Source organism: Nicotiana tabacum, chromosome 22 (assembly GCF_000715075.1).
Source record: "Nicotiana tabacum cultivar K326 chromosome 22, ASM71507v2, whole genome shotgun sequence".
NCBI classification, from domain to species: domain Eukaryota; kingdom Viridiplantae; phylum Streptophyta; class Magnoliopsida; order Solanales; family Solanaceae; genus Nicotiana; species Nicotiana tabacum.
This window is the reverse complement of record NC_134101.1, coordinates 143,316,630-143,335,409: the sequence shown is the minus strand read 5'-3', so window position 1 is coordinate 143,335,409 and position 18,780 is coordinate 143,316,630. Positions and strand designations below refer to the sequence as shown.

General features: G+C 33.3%; 1 protein-coding gene across 2 annotated transcripts; it reads right to left on the bottom strand.

Annotated features, from left to right (window-relative positions):
- Positions 1-421: 421 nt before the first annotated feature.
- LOC107824258 (transcription factor EMB1444) lies at positions 422-10,269 on the bottom strand. 2 transcript variants are annotated; one of them, XM_016651004.2, is made up of 11 exons: positions 9,347-10,269; positions 8,518-8,679; positions 8,150-8,234; positions 7,699-7,740; positions 4,807-4,866; positions 4,329-4,448; positions 3,081-4,247; positions 2,894-2,995; positions 2,191-2,331; positions 1,980-2,102; positions 422-1,092 (listed from the first exon to the last, which is right to left on the bottom strand). In XM_016651004.2, exons 1-11 carry the CDS (start codon positions 9,439-9,441, stop codon positions 1,012-1,014), a joined length of 2,178 nt encoding a protein of 725 aa, XP_016506490.2. In that variant the 5' UTR covers positions 9,442-10,269; the 3' UTR covers positions 422-1,011. The 2 variants fall into 2 exon arrangements, with proteins under 2 accessions (XP_016506490.2, XP_016506491.2); XM_016651005.2 differs by having other exon boundaries at positions 4,329-4,445.
- Positions 10,270-18,780: the final 8,511 nt, after the last annotated feature.

Here is an 18,780-nt window from a genome sequence, read left to right as displayed (position 1 = left end):
TTCTGTTTTCTTCAAATACGTGAAGATGGGAATTTGGGTTTTAAATTTGCATAGAGGAAGACGATGGTTATTAGATGGCCAATTTGGAGTTCTCCGTCAGCGGCGAACGGCGGTGGTGGCAATTTGCAAGGGTGGAGACTGTAGGGTCAGATTGATTTTAATTTGTGTTTTAATTGGTAATGGGTGGGATCAGGTCACGGGTTATCCGAACGTGAGTGGGTATTTTGTCATGGGTTGGATTTTTTTGGTATGACATGGACAAAATATTAAAGAGGTCAGCTGCCACAGTGGAGTGGAGGGCGGTTAGGTTAGGGGGAACTATGCAAACTTTGTTAACGGTAGAAATAGATATGGACGAAAAATATAATGGGTGACAGAAGTAAATAATATACGGGACAATTTTGAACCTTTTCCCAAAAAATAAAACAACTTTGAAATGCATTATCACCAAAGCATCTGATAAGTAACTAATAAGTCACCTCATGTTGAAGGTCAATCTCAATGATGTACACGATAAATTCTGAATACATGCACACTCTAAAAAAAGGTTACATGATGAAGAGCATAACCCTTTCTGTTTTCACTCTCCACCCTCTAGAGGGAACAATACTGATTTACCACTTACCCCCCTCCAACTTTGAAATGCATTACCCTCTCGAACTTCTAATCTATTGGTTGGACGTGGAGGATCTCTACGAGAAAGCCTCACCTTGTCAAGAGCATAACGCTTTTCGTAGGGGAGCATTACACATATAACACAAGAAAATAGATACACTTAGCGATGGAACAAACAAGAAACAAACAATCTATCATCTTCACACTGCAGGAAAAAATGAAATGAGCACTTGTCTAGAAGGGAAATCTGATATTGCACAGAAAACCTTTGAAACATCAGTATCCTTGACTGATGATCAATACCTTAAAACCCTGCATATACTCTGAAGATACCACATGTTAGTGAGTCCGATACCTCCAACTGATTAGTAAAAGTCTCTCTCCGACTTTCCAGCTTTACATGCTGATCTTTGCTTGTAGTTTCTGCATAAGCGACCATAGTACATCCATGCGATGCAAGGTTCTATCATTCTGCCCCTGAGGAAAAGGTAATAACATAGATTGAATAAGAGTCGAGCAAAATAAAAAATGAATTAATCAATAAGTTGAAATCAGATGGAACCAAAGGGGATAAGAGAAAGGAACATCTAAAGAGCCATGCTAATTCTTGATTCTGCAAGAAGTCTATTGGCATCCTCTACCATAACACTGTAATTTGTAATGACTAAATGCAATCAAAATCTGAAGCATTTTTTTTTATCAAGCCTTTAAATTTGAATTAAACTCAAGCTCATAACAGAGCAATGTTATACAATTTACAGCATATAATCTATAACTACTTGATATTGTCTTTTCCTTCTCAAAAATCTGTAACTACTTGAATAGTATTATATTGTTATGTTTATTTTCATTTCCCATACCTCCTGAATACCTCTTTTGGTTGGTTCCATGATTTTGCCGAAAACTTTATCTCCTAATCATCTTTTAGTTTGGATTGGAATCTCCTTTATTTATTGTATAAATGCCTTTTTTAGAAGGATATTGTATAAACATCATATTTTCTACATATGTTTATTAAAAGATTGTTTAGGAAATATTTAGCGTTCCATAAAATCATAAATGTAAACTTTAGTGTCAAAAGATAATGGAAATATTTAGGAAACATAGAGCAATAAAAAGAAATAGAAAAGATCATCTAAAATAGATGAAATTATCAACCGAAAACTTGTAAACATCAAATGTTCACAAGAAAATATGTAGATTTTCTATTAAGAGATCTTGACAAAGAAACTAAGGATATCACACAAGAAGTAGCTAGTGGATGCACCATTAGTTGATAAAACATCTAGCTGCGTACCAAAATTCACTAATCAGTGGGTTCTACATAAGGTCAAGAAAACATTTTATAATAATCAGGATTGTACCTCAACCACGAAACACATACGTGTCCTCTCACCACAAGCCTCTGCCACACCTTTTAAAATAGTAAGATTCAAGCTCCGGATAGCTTCTGCTATATCAAGGAAATGGCTGCCATCTTCAAAGATCTGCATAGGTCTCACGTAAGGATAAATGTATCATCCCTTACTGTTTCACCAAATAGTCCAACAAAAATTAAAAATCAACCATCCTTACTTCTACAAGCATTTGACCGTTCATGCTTAAGTTTTCAACCCTCATTGGACAAACTTTTAGGTTACTTCCAACTTCCATCGCCCAGCTTGAACCATGCTCATGGGAGGAAGACCCGGAGATACCCAATTCCTTGGCAACCAGCTGTAACATTTTCAACACAAACTAAATTAGTGGAAAGAATTAATAACCAGACAAAATAAAACTAGCTATTTTTCTCAGCCAATTGGCCACAATAGAGCTGTATAATGCTTAAAATAAGAAAAGCATTAAAGCATGTCTCATCCAAATAATTTGGGTCTCTCACAGGGATGCACTTTCAGAAGTCATCGCAAGAGCACTGTTTTTCTCTGCAAATTATTTCTAGAGGGATTATCCCACCGGATGAGGTCAAGTAGAAAATAGTAATAAAAGAAATGAGAAGGTAAGCTTACAGAGTCAAATGACTCCCATTTAAAGAAAGAGCATACAACTGTAACAATATATCCCCATCCCCCTGTATAAAATGTCAGAAAATATCGATTTAGAAAGAAGATATGTCAATTACCAAGGATAAATGACCCTCCCCAATTTTCCCCTTTTGTTTTTTCAAGGGAAGGGAGGTATGTTTGGGCATCATTGTCAATTACCAGGCTTTGACTTGGCATGAACAATTTAAATTATGTCAATCGAAAAACAAATCACGAACCGTGCAAGAGAAGCTCACCTTTGATGCAGAGCACTTCTTTAGCTTTTCAGCATGCTTGGTAATACTTTGCATGAAGACCATGTGTTTGATTGTTCGTTCTAGAAGTGAGTCTATACTGCACTGTGGTATCATCCCAGAGTTTCAGAACATCTGATTAAAATATTAAGCAACTTCAGAATTAAAGAAATATAGGCTGTTAGGTTACCTTAGAACCATTTGGAACCAGCTCACGGAGCTCCTTGATGCGATCTTGGATCAATTGTCTATCCCTGGGCCTAGGTCGGCAACTTTCACCAGGTCTAGCCCTCTTTTTATGCATTTTAGTGGGTTCAAGTGGCCTCTCAACATGTCCACTACCTCTGCTACAACTGGTTGATGAAAAACCTCTTGAAGACTGAATACTACACACACCTGATGAGTTGAAGCTGTTCAATGTTTCCCGATCAAATGAATAGCCAGTAGAACTGATAGTGCCGATACCGCTGTTACAAGGTTCGACAGTTATTTCAGTGGTCAAGAGGGAATCAACAGATTTACAGAATGACTTGACACTGCTACTATCATTGTCATGGCGGTTAACATTAGCTATTACTGCTTCTAGAAGATGCTCCTGGCCAGTGCTGCTCTTTAACAGACTGCTGGTGCCGATTTCCTCAAGCATCTCAACAGCCATTTCTTCCCGGTTCCCTGCCTCCCAGTCGTTGGAAGAATTCCCTTTCTGGAAAACTGGCCCTAGTGCTTCAAACAGCTCATAGCCAGCGAAGAACCTGAAAGGAGTGTGCATTGTGTAATTACACTCGGTCTCGAAACCTAAATTTTTCTCAGCACATTTATCAGGATATGCATTGGGAAGATCCGGCACACCCAACACTCCATTTCGATCATTGTAAGCTGCAGAAGAAAGATCGTTTTTATATGGCACAGTGCGTTCGGTGACTTGTCCAGCATCATATGAAACACTTTCATTACTTCCATTATTTCTAAAAGTAGGCTTAGCTTTATCTACTGAGCCCTTTCCCAAGACTCTCGAGTTGCTAGATTGCCCTTCAAACTTCTGATCATTTTCTTCCCACATCTGCCCTTCCTCTTGGTGTTTTATAAGGGAACTTTCACAGCTTGGTGGAAGCAGATTCTCACAGTGACCAGATCCTTGAACTGCAGTCTCATGAAGTCCTTGCTTATTAACCACTTCAAGTATTTTATTTGGGTAACTTCCAGGTTGCGAGAAGATACAAGAATGATCAAAAGATTTTTTAACAGATGTATATAGAGGAGACCACATATTTCTCCCATCTTCACAAACATTTCTACCTAGATTATTTGCGCAGACTTGAAAAAACTCTGAACCTGAGGTTCTTGTCGAAATCTCTGACTGGCAAAATGTAACAGCATCAGATAAAGGAGTAGATGATCTGTGATAACAGTAATTCAGTGAGCAGAATAGTCTATTTACCAAGCAAGAATTTTCCATGCTGTTCTGCATCGAACTCTGCAAGCAACTTGCCATCGACTCCAAGAGCTCAGAAAAGACATCTCTAATAAGCTTGACCACCCTCGAATCCTCAGGAATCTTCTTTGACAAAACAACCGAAAGAGCATGAGATTTGGAGATAAGGCAAATGTAGTTACATGCAGAGAACAATGATAACATACACTCCTCTGGATGATGTCAACTAAGCCAGACATGGTCAAACTAGTTGAAATTTCACAAGGTGATGAATTTTAAGTGGAAGTAAATGATGCGTTAGTGGCAGTCCAACATAACAGGCACACATGTGAAATTAAATAAATACAAGTCAAGAGGACATGTGTCACAAAATTGTCATAAACAGAATAAAGAAAAAACTGAAGGTGGTTTGATATTAAATTCAATTTCTCACGTACTTAAACCATTTATACATCTTTAAAAACGAGACTGTAGATCATCTTACACTATCCAAGGATCCAAGTTGTACAACTCCATGTGGAGCAACTGCAGCAACAACAATGGTCTGCATTCAATAAAAAAAAGTTATTTTAAGGCCCAATATTTTTATGTAGCCAATACAGTTCATGATGAAATTCATATGAATGGATATTGATAAAGTTGAAGTCAGATTGAGAAGTTTAACTATCTTCATAAACTTCACATGTGCAGATTAGCATCAAGAAATCAGTTGATGCAAGCCTTGTCATCTCATGCAATTACTGTATTAACTCAAGGACTAGCAGCAATGTGAAAACGCTCTACTTTGTCACATGCATTTCACTAGAATTCCAAGGAAGAAACTCAATAACCTTTCTCAGGACGTAGAAAAACATGGTTACTGATTCAAGTATGACAAAAGATTAGGAGGTATCTTTTTTTCTTTACTTTGATAATTATAATACAAAAATACAGTTCTTCTGCTTTAATCCCATTACCAACGAGGAATCTAGAATGTCAGGATCTCCTCTATACATCTTAATGTTAAGAGTAATAAATCATTTACACATAATAGTAACACACAACCATTTTATCCCCTCTGTATCACCCTATTGACCTAAGATGATTCAGCATAGAGATTTAGGAAAAAAGGTTAAACGAAAAATAAAAAGATTTTTAGCCGGTAACTGCAACATGAAAAAGGAGTTTTTTAACAGAAGGGAATTGGTATCGTACAAATGTCGTAAAATTCTAATATAACTTGTATGCAAATTCTATTTGTGTATGAAGTAAGCTTTGTTATTTCTTGGTGGTGGGGTCAATCATCTTTAGAAAGGTCAAATGCCGAGGGACTACTGACACATTTTTTAGTTGCTTAGTCTTTTTGTACCGCAAGCATGTCAATCCTGCATCAAGATAATGTGCACTTCTATAGCCTGTTTGGCCAAACTGGAAAAAATAGCTTATTTTGAGAAGTGCTTTTCAAAAAAATACTTTTGGAAAAAACAATTTGTGTTTGGCTAATCAATTTGAAAAGCACTTTTGAACAACAATTTGTGTTTGACCAAGCTTTTCAAAAAGTGCTTTTAAGTGCCAAATTACGAAGAAGGACATGAAAAGATTTGCTTAATAATTAATGTTATATAAGTAGATAAATAATCACAAATATTAATTATTAAAGATAATAATTAAGTTTTTTATTTTATTTAAGTAAAATGTAAAAATAAAATTGAAAAGTGTTTATTCTTTCAAGATAATTTTAAAATATCAAAAAATCATTCAATAAATATTGAAAGTTCATCCCAAAAGTCTTTATATATTACTTAATAGTTTAAACTAAGCAAGGTTATTTTGGTATATATAATATTTTGCTAAGGGTATTTTTGGTAGAAAGAAAAGTCAAAACTGCTTCTGCTTCTGGGGAGAAGCTATTTTTTATGTTTCTTAAAAGGTAAAATGCATAAGTACCCCCTGACCTATACCCGGATTCCCAACTACACACTTTTTCTTTGCGGGAATCCTATTACCCCCCTAAAATTATTTTAAATGGAATTATTTGCACCGTTAACGCTGACGTGGCAGAGTGTGTGTATTCCACTCTCCTTTGAGAAGCAAGAAAAAACGATTTTCACATTATTTTTTATTCTTATTTACCATTTTTTCTTACTTTTTTTTTTCCTTTTCCTTTTCCTTTGTCTTTTTTCTTTTACTTTTTTTTTGTTTCTTCTCTAATTCCGGTGGATATTCATTCACCGGCGACTTTGTCTAACTATTTTTCTTCCATTTTTTCTTTTCACACACAAATTAAACTCCCAAAAAGATCTATTCATAAGCAAAGCAAAATACACTCAGATTTGGGGGGAAAAATTCATCATCGGAAAACCTTCCCACGCCGAAAAAAAATGATGTATTGAAATTTTAACTGAATTTTTTTTTCTCAGCTTATATTTATTTTTATTTCTTTTGCTCTTCCTCCCACACATAAATTACACTTTCAAGAAAAATTTATATATATATATATAAAATAAAACACACTTAAATCGGGATAAAAATCTATCGCCGGAAAAAATGGTGTTTGTGAAAATCTGACGACCACCATTTTATGCCACCGGTGACCAAAACAAAAAGAAATAGAATGAAAAAGCCAAAAAAAATGAGAATAATAAGAAATAAGAAAAAAGGATAAGAAAAATAAGAAAGAATAAAAAAAGTACTAAAAATACATGTGGGGGCGCGTGTAGCTCACCACTTGCCAAGAGCTTGGTTGTCTAGTTTTAGGGTGCAAATAATTCCATTTAAAATAAGTTTAGGGGGGTAATAGGATTCCCGCAAAGAAAAAGTGTGTAGTTGGAAATCCGGGTATAGGTCAGGGGTACTTATGCATTTTTCCTTTCTTAAAACTGCTTCTACTTTTAGCCAAAAACACTTTTTTCCCAAAAAAAAGGCTTGGCCAACACCTCAAATTGAGGAAAAAGGCACTTTTTTTTTGGGAAAAAAAACACTTTTGGCTTGGGGAAAAGCTTGGCCAAACAGGCTACTAGTCCTTGTATAGGACAACAGGTGATGAATTCTCAAATTGTAGCAGATAAAAACTTTTTCCAATTCAGGAAAGGAAAAATGGAAAGATCGAAACTGTTGTAAATAGAAGAATATGGTGAGAGACATATGCTTCAAAGGTGACAGAGACATCAAACACCAAAATATCATGAGTAAAAGTGTCGAGGTGCACGCAAGTTGGCCGGACACCACCGTCGTCAAGAAAGAAAATATCATGAGTGAAATAGATTCTAATCCAAAATATATGCCCATTGATGCTCCAATAGGGAAAACTACATGTCATCCCCATATATACAATGCACAAGCATGGCAGCTAGAATTACCATCGCAAATATTATAATTGAAGGATCAGGATAGTTACCTTAATCCCAGCAGAAAATTGAGCTTGCCACCCATCACAGTGCTGAAAATGACAAAATCATAACGAATAACTGTGCCCACAATATAGATTTATTCCCTCAAATTTACCATGACATTTTCAATTTTAAGCTGTGTAAACTTTTCAAAAATGGAGTAACTTCCAAGTTAATATCAATCAGAAGTTTAATAGGCTATAGTTTTACTCGATCCAGTATCCACCATCTAAATAGTTCAAAAAGTAAGTTATTCACAGTTTTGGATTTACTTGTCATAAACTAGTTCATATTAACAACTCCAATATAATATATTGCTCCCAAGTCAAAGTACCTTTTGTTAGACATGACGAATTTTCTATCTGTAACATTCAAGTTGCATCAGAGCAAGTATATTGTTGTGTCTTAATAGCTAAATTCATCAGAAGCATGCACATACTCAGAAAAAAAATGGCTCACCTCAGGCGCCAAGCTGGTGATAGTTGCACCTGTGTCTGCTGAAAGCCATAAATGTTTTCCAGTAATTGCCACCTGCCCTACAATACTGTCCATGGAGATAGTTAGATATTTGATTACCGTAACCCATAAATCCTATTTATTCATTTCAGAGAGAAATTAGAATCACAGATTCAATCTGCCAAGAACACATGTCTTACAAACGATTACTGTGCGACTAACTGACTACACTCTCAGACTTTCAGAACCAGATAGCGTAACAAATAAAATTTCTTCAAGGGAAATATTTCTTTGGCTGAAGCTTCAACACCATTAAAATTGACAACATGAAATAAATCATAAACTTGCTTCTGGTCATCTAGATATCATACCCTTCTCCAAGAGAATAAACATGATACGACATCTTTGCCACAGCTACTCCAAGACGATTGTTGGAATAATGTCCATCATGAAGGTTGCCTGATGTACTACCAGGAGATGTTTTCTCCGGAAACCCGTCATTATCATAGTAAGCGTCCTCCCAAGTCAACATCCTACAATGAAATCCACATGATGGATAAGAGAAGATATGTTGTTCTTTTATACTCAAAGGTATTAAGACGCCAAGTTATGGCGGATTACCGACCACAACTGAGAATTCTATTCATCTCAAAGAGACCTAGTGCTTGATAAAATCAAGCCTCAGAAAGTCTATATTAAAATCAAGCTTCTACTGAGCTTCAGAAATCAAGGTTTCTCTATGATATGGAACAAACATTTCCGGCAAAAAGAGTTTCTAGACTAACATATGCAATCTATGATTTCCCCGTTGAAGGGGATGCTATTGGTTGATTTATATTCTGAACCTCCTGCTTACTTAGAAAAATAGATTTTGCATTTAGATTCCGTACGTGCATTTCTGAGTTTGGAACGTCCAATTAGATACTTTTTTTTCAATTGACTATGAAGACACAAGTTAGATCATTCCTGCAATAAATCTGAAACAAACACCTTTCCAATTTCTGGCTAAGCAAATGAAAGTCCAGGGTCAACTAAAAACAAGAGGAATGGAAGAAAGCAAGTCTACTAATATAAAACTCGTTAAAACATGTCCATACAATAGTAAATTTTTCTTTCAGTTTTACTCATTTTGTAGCAGAACCAAAAGAAATATCATTACCAGGAAGCTAAGAACTCAATGAAGGAGATAAAGAAACTCACATTCGAGCTCGATGTGTGAGCTTCCAAAACACAGCATACTTCCAAGGAGTGTTGCAGCAAAGGCTCCTCAGTGCTTGTTGCAGCTGGTTTGCCATATCCTTTCCCAGTTACCAAATTTTTTAACACACAGATCCTCACCCACCTCCCCCCAACACTCAAAATAAATCCAGTCCTAAACCTAACAATCCCCAATTGATTTCCCTTTTGTTGTCCCAAATCCTAACTTCCTCTGTATGATCCTCTGCCTGCCTGCTTCCTTCTCAACCCCGCTCGCCGCTTTATTGGCGGTCCTACTGTTGAAAGAAGCAACATCCCATCATCTTTTCCCATTCTCCCTCTTCCCACAGCTCAAAAAACCAACCTCACACCAATAAAATTCAAATCTTGATTGAACCAACCAACCAACCAACTCTATTCAGTAATCAGCAACACAGAATGAAACCAAGAATCCAATAAAAACAACACCCGCACATAAGATTATAGTACTATCCATGCAAGTTTCCATTACCAAACGATAATCTTGAACAATATTTACCAACTTGGGAATAAATAAAAATCAAATCTTGATTATCCTATAAAGACCAACAACAAGAAAGCTATAAGTGAACTAGCAAATTGATACTTGATCTTCTATAAAACGACATTAAGACCTCAAAATCTGAAGTGGGGGTTGAAGAAACTAACTGTACTAACTGCGGACACTAAAAGGAAGAATCTTTGCCTAATTTATCAACAGTAAGCTTTCTGGGAAGAGTACCTACGACGTTTTGGAGTTAACATGTGAATTGCAACATTCACTTCCATTACTATTCCAAGATTTTGAATATACTGGTTTATTTCTGTTCTTGTTTTAAGTTGGAAAAAAGGTATGTATATAATACAGACTAGGAAACTGGAAAAGGGTACAGCGAGCTATATGGGCTAATTGTTTTTGATTTGGAAGTTGCCTTTATATAAAGAGGACGGCTTTTTGGATCGGATGCACCCCCAAAAAATTCCCTTTTAAGGACTAGGAAGCCACCTTGAAAAATATATTTGCGTCTAATTGGGTATAATTATACAATTTGGTACGTTTGTTTGGTCAAGTAATTACTTGATCAGAATGAAATTGAATGTACTTAGAGGAGTGTGTGTAATTATAAGGCTGCTTTTTAGTTTCTTTCCTTTTTATTTTTATTTTAATCTATTTTCTTTATAACTTTTTATTTTTATTATTTTAATTTTTTTACTTTTATTTTTACTTTTTAATTTCTTTTGAAAATTTAAAATATATATTTTTTACATTATTTATCTTTTTCTCTCTATCTTTTCTTCTTGTGATTTCATGTAATTGTTTATCTTTTTATGTATTTATTAATTTTATTATTCTATTTTTGAAACTACACCTCCTAATATTAGAAATAATGAGTCATTAACAAACTTGGCATATAATTAGTGATGCAATTAAAGTAAAATTTCGTTGTTGAATATGATTATAAACTTATTATCTTTCATAATCTTAAGTTGTAGTGGAACTTACTATTATTATGTTGGAATTTGATGACATATATTAAACTATTTAATTTTTTAAAATTTTGAAATTATGTTATGTTCATGATTCCAATTTGCTTGTTTTAGTAATATTGGCTAGAGCTGTCAATATGGGCCGAGTCGGGCTAGCCCACGTGGGCTTTAGCAATTGACGGGCTGGGCTGGGCTAACCCACCATTTTGATGGGCCTTATAATGGTCAACCCACCCCAGCCCTATGTAGGCCGCGAGCTCCCACGGGTCGGCCTATCATTTTAAAGAATATAATTTTATATTTTTTCTTTAAGTTCTGACCTAAAAAAAATAATTATTTAACAGTTAAAAAATATCTTATTGGAAAAAATTCGCAAAACTTAATAGCTTTTTATATTGTTCCAATATATCACAATAAATACTAAAAAAAGTAAAAGACAGGACTATATTTCATTCACTAAAAGTCAAAACTTAAAACAAACTACTCAAGAGAACGTTCATGATGCTTATGAGATATCCAACACATCATCTTCATCAAACACATTTGAATCCGCTTGTGACAAGGTTGTCTTAACATCTTCACTTCATCTACAATTCATATGCAATATAAATTAGTTAAATATTAAAAATAATTAAATTTTAAAAATTAATAATATTTAAATTCACATAAAAAAAATATTACCACTTTGAGTTCGGGAAAACCTGTGCAGCCAATTTCAAGTAGTAACAAGTGTTTGGACATTTTCATAATAAATGCAACTTCTGTACTTTGTAAGAACACGTCACCAATGCTAAATGTTGATTCCGATGGTACAATGGTAATAAGAATGTTAAATACATCACGCACCATCATTGAAAGATCAAAATATTTTCTAGAATGGTCCTTCCAATACATGACAACATATCTCTTGAAACTTCTCAAGATCAAGTTTTGGTTCCTTTTAGTAAAAATCCAATTATGACTTTCCATCTCTAAATGCAGTATACTTTTTATTTTTTATATATTTTAAATAAATATTTTATTAGGCCCACGGGCCGGCCGGCCCCAGCCTCAGTCAAGCCTCACGGGCCACGGACTTACTCGGGCCGGGCTTAAAAGTCTCATTTTTAAACGGGCTCCAAAAATTCTAGCCCAACCCTGCTAAATCACGAGGTTGGGCTGGACTGGCCCAATGGGCCAAGCCCATATTGACGGCTCTAGTATTGGCTCACATGCATGTTGTTCATTTTTGAGTTAGAATTAATAGATTAATTTTGTCAAATATTTGAATAATATTTTTGACATTACATTTATAAAATTAATTTATTTTTATTAAACATGAATTCTACAATATTATTAAAAATATATATAAATTATTTTTAAAATATATGCTTACTAATTAGTGTATATGCACGAAAAAATATACTACTTCTTAAATACCAAATATAATATCATTTATACTTATAAAAATTTATAGGCACGTATTTATTATATTAAATTTTAAGTTTTGATAATTACTTAATTTAAATTTAGTTTAACTGTGTAATTTCACTTGTACAATCATATAGTAGTAAACTTGTAATTACACTATGACAAACAAACAGGTCGTCAACTGTGTAATTACTAGGTTGTGTAATTATTGTCCTAATAATTACACCAATTCCAGTGACTTTCCAAACAGACCCTAAATAAATCGACTGTCATTTAAAAGTACCATATTGGTACACTATTATACCCACCAATTTATCTCATAAAATCACGCTTGATGAATTTTTTTTAAATCACCGTTTATATTTTGATCTGGTAAGAAATATTTAAGAAAAATAGTCTTGCGCTAAAATTTTGAAGTATAAGAAATTCTGATAATCGTTACAAGTTTCAGCAACAATGTTGAAAGATTCTGGTTACTGGTTAGGATTTGTGGGAAAATTTTAACAATTATCATAGTCTGCTATTAGGGAAAATCTTGCCCAAATCAAATATTGTCAGGAGCGTATGGAACCTTTTTTTTCAAAATTTTTGTTACGTGAGTCAAAAAATTAATAGTAGCACAAAAGTATCATATTTGTGTCATTCGTCGATTTATGCACTAAATCAATAGATACATGACACGTGTTTATAAATAAGTTTTTCATTTAATCATAATTAATTAATATATATTTTTACTTTATTAGATTGCTTAATCATAATAAGTTAATATGATTTGAGGTAAACAGTCAGTCAGTTCTATTTTTATCCTCAAAATGCATGAGAAAAAAATTTCATTGCTTATTATGAGGTTCACTTACAAAATTTTATCCAAATTAAGGTTTGCGTGCTTCTCAATTATTTCATTGGGTATTTGCTATTTTTTCCGAAAGAAAAAGAATTCCTTTAATGTTTTTTGCCTCATAATTTTCTTTACGTTTTGTTGACCATTAAATCACACCCTTGAGCGCATAATTGAGACGTTATTTATTGACAAAAAGGAAAAGTTTAACTAAAGAACAATCTTCCGAGTAATATTAAGATTTAAATTTGTGACACTGCAATTCAATTGTTGTTTCTAAATACTTAGTGTATTCCTTGGGACAGTAATTTTTTTTCTTTCTAATTCCTTAATTATTTTACTCTCTATAGAAGTGATGATTGAAAAGGAATAATTAAAAAAGGTTTTTGAGATAGTCTACCTATATGGCAAACAATATGATAACATGGTGTATGAAAATGCTACTTATGTTGCCATCAGTCTATCCAGCATCAACCTAGCTATGAACTTACCCTCCAACAGGCCTTTTCAACAATGATTTCAACTGCTAAAAAAGTTGTGACATCTACTCACCTCCCATTCCCACTGTCTTCCGATCCTATTCCTAATTTCTTCTCCTTTTTAAATAATTATTCAATTCAATTTTGAGTATTCATTGATTCGATTATTTGAATTTACGTCACATAAAATTTATTAAAAGGATACTGCTCCCTACTAAATTTTTTCCAGTCCTTAATTCGAATTCACGCTCTCTAATTTCTTCCTCCATTTTTGTTGGTATATTCTATTGCAATTTTAATAGTCTCTTAACAGCTTTTGAAAATTCATTCAACTTCATAATGTTGTCACACTCTTACAAACACCGATAAATTCATTTAATTTTTATGCTTTTGTAAGGTATTCAATTTTCGATACTCGAATTACAATAGTATCATTATACTCATGTGATCTTTATTACTCGAGTTATCTATATTATGCTCTAATAAATTTATGGTGTTTATACTTATACTTTCATTTAAACCTAGTCTTTTATGTGTCACAACAATGTCTGTATTTTCTAATGACATGTTTGGCATATAAAACAAAACATATTTATTAAGCTTATTCGAGTTGTACCACACCAACTCAACACTATAACAAGATTCCTTTAGCAATGTAATCGCAAGGTGATTATTATCATCGATTTCTAATCACTATTATCTTTTTTCTCAACCTTTTTGGTGTACCCAAAGAAGAATGAAAATGCTCATTTATAGTTACTCAGCCGAGGAAAAGAGAAAACAACAAAACAAGCTTATGGAATTAATAAAGGTTGAAAATGATAGCATGCTTGACCATGATATACTCAATTTGTTAGAAATTGTTGATTAAAATGTTTCATCTTATTGTGATTTTCAACCACCACAACACGACATGCTTGTAATTTTGTTAAAATGATGTTAGCTAGCCCTTAATTAAGCTATAACTGGAAGATTTTTTATCCTCTCATCTCATGTTTGAACCCAAAACCGTTGTAAGAATTTATAAACTTCAAATGCTGAATCCCTGTGTCTGGACTATTAATGAAAGAAAATCACCATTCATACTAGTACTAGGCATAACTAAGGGAGAATTGTTCATCCAATGCATGACATTATGGCTTTGTAAAATCTTGACTACAATATAGAGTCTATTGGTGACACGCATGAATCTCTACTATATATATACTAAGATACATATCATAGGGACTTCAAAGCCACTATTAAGGTACATCATAGCCAATTACATATGACATTGTCCGTAGTCAACGAGTTCTCAACTACTCTAGTATACTTTTTAATTTTTATAGGCATGAATTCCCTACAATACTACGAATATAGGATTTCAAACCTGTTAAGGTAAGGCGAATTACATATGAATGGATCAGTCGAGTTGTCATTTGAGAATGAATATAAGTAAGAAGGGAGAAGCGAGGAACATCATAGATCTTGTTATGATAAATATCATATTATGGTGGATGTCTACTCTTTATCCATGATCTTCATCTAAAATACTTAATGACATATTTAATGACATATTTTCTATGTTCAATGACATATTTTCTATGTTCAATGACATATTCCATGACATATTTTCTTTACTTTTCATGCCTATATAAAGGCTTTGTAATAGATAGGAAAATACACACAACTGAAGAAGAAAATCTCTTCCTTCTCTCTATCTCTATTTCATGTTCATGTTTTACTAAATTGCTTTTATTTCCTTGTTCCATATTGTTACTTTGAGTTATATTTCATAACACGTTATCAGCACGGGTATCTAACCAATTCTATATATATCTACAAAATTGTTCTACATCCGGAAAGATTGCAATCAGAAGTCATACATATCATTTCATGGTTGAAAGTAAAGAGAAACTATATATGGTAAGTAATGAAACATAAGAAGCTATGATTATCTTATACTTGTCATTCTTCTAATGTCTCGTATGCACACAACTTCATACCATACATGTATTACATAAGCACATATTAATATTACATCTTTCATATCACATGAATGGAATAAAATTTTCGAAGTTCTATATGTGAAATTCATAGTATCAGTTAATTGTTGATATGAGGCATGTCATGATAACCAAGGATATGTTATATAAGTTGTCTTATGCATATTTATGTGTTAACTATTTTAACTCTGTCCTACCGCTTTTAACATTTTCTTTTACTTGGATGAATATTTTTTCCTTTTGGATTTTTGCACTTGCATATAGTAAAACAAAAAAAAGGGAGAATAAAAAAAAATGTCATACTGATTAGAAGCATAAATCATCTTGAAGAAAACAAGAAAAACTTCACATCTTTATCTAGGTTGATTAATTACTTCTTTGAAATTTGGAAAACAAATCAGCTACTGAGAAAGTATACTTCATAATTTATGGTCGTATCATTTGAAAGTAAACAGTGATTAGTATGACTACTAGAAGAGGTATTTTCGAGTATCCATAATCTACTTGATGCTTGCTACTGACTTACCATTTTCAAGTATTTTATATGAATGATGTATAAACTACAACTGGTAAGTTGTTACCTATAATGTCACTTTTCAGGTAATATAAATGCTGAATTTATGTATTAGTACTATATATATATTGTTACCTATATGTTGTACTTTTGATAAATTTTTCCACTAATTGCTTGGTTGAAATTGAGTGAAGGAAAGTCATGGCGTTAAATCAAATCCAATAGGTAGGGTATACCCCGAAAACAATAATATTTTTGAGAGAGGCTCAATAAATATTATGACAATGATTTATGATCCATTTAAACTCTAATAGAATTTAGAAGAAATATTCTGACTACAAACGATTGTATTTCATATAGATGCAACAAATAATTGATAAAGCTTTACGCTGATTTGAGATTTGTACACTTATTTAAGAAAACAAATTTGATTTGTTAAGTTGCAAATTAGTTATGTACAACTTTATTAGCATGTGACTAAAATTAAGGCTTGAGAATGAATCTCAATATCGTTTAGCCTATTATGCCATTGATTGAGGGTAAGATATCGGGATCAAATCCTGATGCTCCATAATGATAAGAGTTGGGTTTGAGTCCCAATTTATTATGGCCTAACATGCCTTTATATTGGTAATACATTGGGTTTGAGCCTCAATGTACCATATTGATGATATAATGATGACAAAAGAAAAATAATATATTTTTCATGAAAAGGCATGAAGATTGTCCCACTTGATTAACTCCATTCTTGAAGTGAATGTGATAGTAGTGCATAATAAGTCTAAATGAAGACAAGTGGTTGAATAATGAACGTTAGAGTTCCAAATAATAATAATCATCACAATGATTATAAAAGGAGAACAACAAGGGTTCTCAAAATAGTCCTTCAAAATGTGAAGGCAATGTTTACCATCAAATTAGTATGAAGCACATCGCTGATTATGATCCATTCCTTGAAGAGAATGTGACTTGTGATAGGCATTGAGAATGCAGACCCATTCCTAAAGGTGAATGTGGTAATATGTAATAAAAGTAATGAATAAAGACATGCAAGACATGATTTGATGAATACCATACAACTCACCTTTGAGGAAGGTTTGAGTGAAATAAAGAGAATAAATATTATTGTGTGGTTACATGAATATGTCACTGGTCTCGTACATATGATACGCCAAAATATTTTGGCTTGCCTTATAAAAATTATTAAAGACAAAATTAAAGCAAGAAGTGATTTTGCTCATGATAATTTTGACCATGACAATTTATTATGATATAATTTTCTCAGTGAAGGAGACATATACCATATGAAGGTATGATAAAAGATCTTGTAGTACAAAAGTTGTTAAGAGCTCCGGAAAAACTAATTTGTTACTATCCGGATGAATAAAATTATTCATGACATTGATATTGTAAAGTCTCAAAAGAAACTTTTTGAATTTCAAATGTATAAGTCAAAGTGATTGGCATATTGAGACTATAAATGAAAGGAAGATTGAATATCTTCATATTTCTATAATAATACCGGGTAAATATGAAAGATACCCGATTTTCTTTCTATTTGTACTACACATATATGAACATGATGTTGGAATCATATGCCACAAGTAAACTAGAGGTTTACTAAAATAATATTAGTTGGCATGACCGGTTGATCATCCCGGTTCAATTATGATGCGAAAAATTAATTAAGAATTACATTGACATATATTGAAGAATAGAAGATTCTTCAAGAATTCTCTTGAGCTGCTTATTCTCATGATATACCAGTTAAGGTTGGGATTGAATCCCTTGATTTCTGGAATGAATAAAAGGCGATAAATATATGGGTCCAGTCAACTGCAATGTGGACCATTTATTATTATATGATTTTAATAGATGCATCTATTCTATGGTCACATGTGCATTTGTTATCAACTTGCAGTTTGGCTTTTGCAAGATTGCTTGCTCAAGTTATTTAAATTATGATAATTTATCTTAATAAAACTGGTTTAAATCCAAGTTGGTTTAGCAGAAATTGTATGCCTCCAATTATAGCTAAATCATTGGTTATGAGAACAAAACTCCCAAAACGAAATTTGGTATGAGATGTATTATTTAATATACAACAGCACTTGTACGCATCTAGCCAAGTTATAAAAATTTCTCCCTATCACAATCGGTTCAGGGTCAGGAACCATATAATTTCTATATAGAAATATGGATGTGCTATATGATTTAATTGTGCCACCAAAATGCACAAAGATGAGTTCCCAAAGAAGTTTGGGAAATGTGTTGGTGATCCCAACACTAAGGGGAGGAAATGGGCAGCTGAGAAAGTGATACATGAAATGAATTATTATGAATACATATAGATCCTCGTACAAGAAAATATGAACTTGAAGTTCAAGTGATAATTCATTTACAAATTATTGTCGGACGCATTTGCTGACCCAAAGCTAAATGTCATATTTCAGCTGCTAATGCTCCAAATAGAATAAAGTCCACGAGAGACAGAGTCTATGGCACGCATGAAGCGTAACAGACCAATCGGTTCCAAAGATAAAACTCCTTGAAGAAGGAGAGGGGCAAATATTCAAAATGGTCATAATAAGGAGGCAAGTGCCCTAGAAGAGCACCATGACATAACACTTCATAAGACCTCATGGGAGAGGCTCAGGTACCTGAAAATAATGAGATAAAGAGATCTCAATAAGTTATGTCTTTAT

Excerpts from the sequence above, each read along its gene's own strand:
- LOC107824258 (XM_016651004.2), bottom strand. The coding sequence starts at position 9,441 with ATGGCAAACCAGCTGCAACAAGCACTGAGGAGCCTTTGCTGCAACACT. Across the intron at positions 8,680-9,346 it reads CTCACACATCGAGCTCGAAT|GATGTTGACTTGGGAGGACG; the intron begins GTGAGTTTCTTT and ends ATTTCATTGTAG. Across the intron at positions 8,235-8,517 it reads GTTTATTCTCTTGGAGAAGG|TATTGTAGGGCAGGTGGCAA; the intron begins GTATGATATCTA and ends CTCCATGGACAG.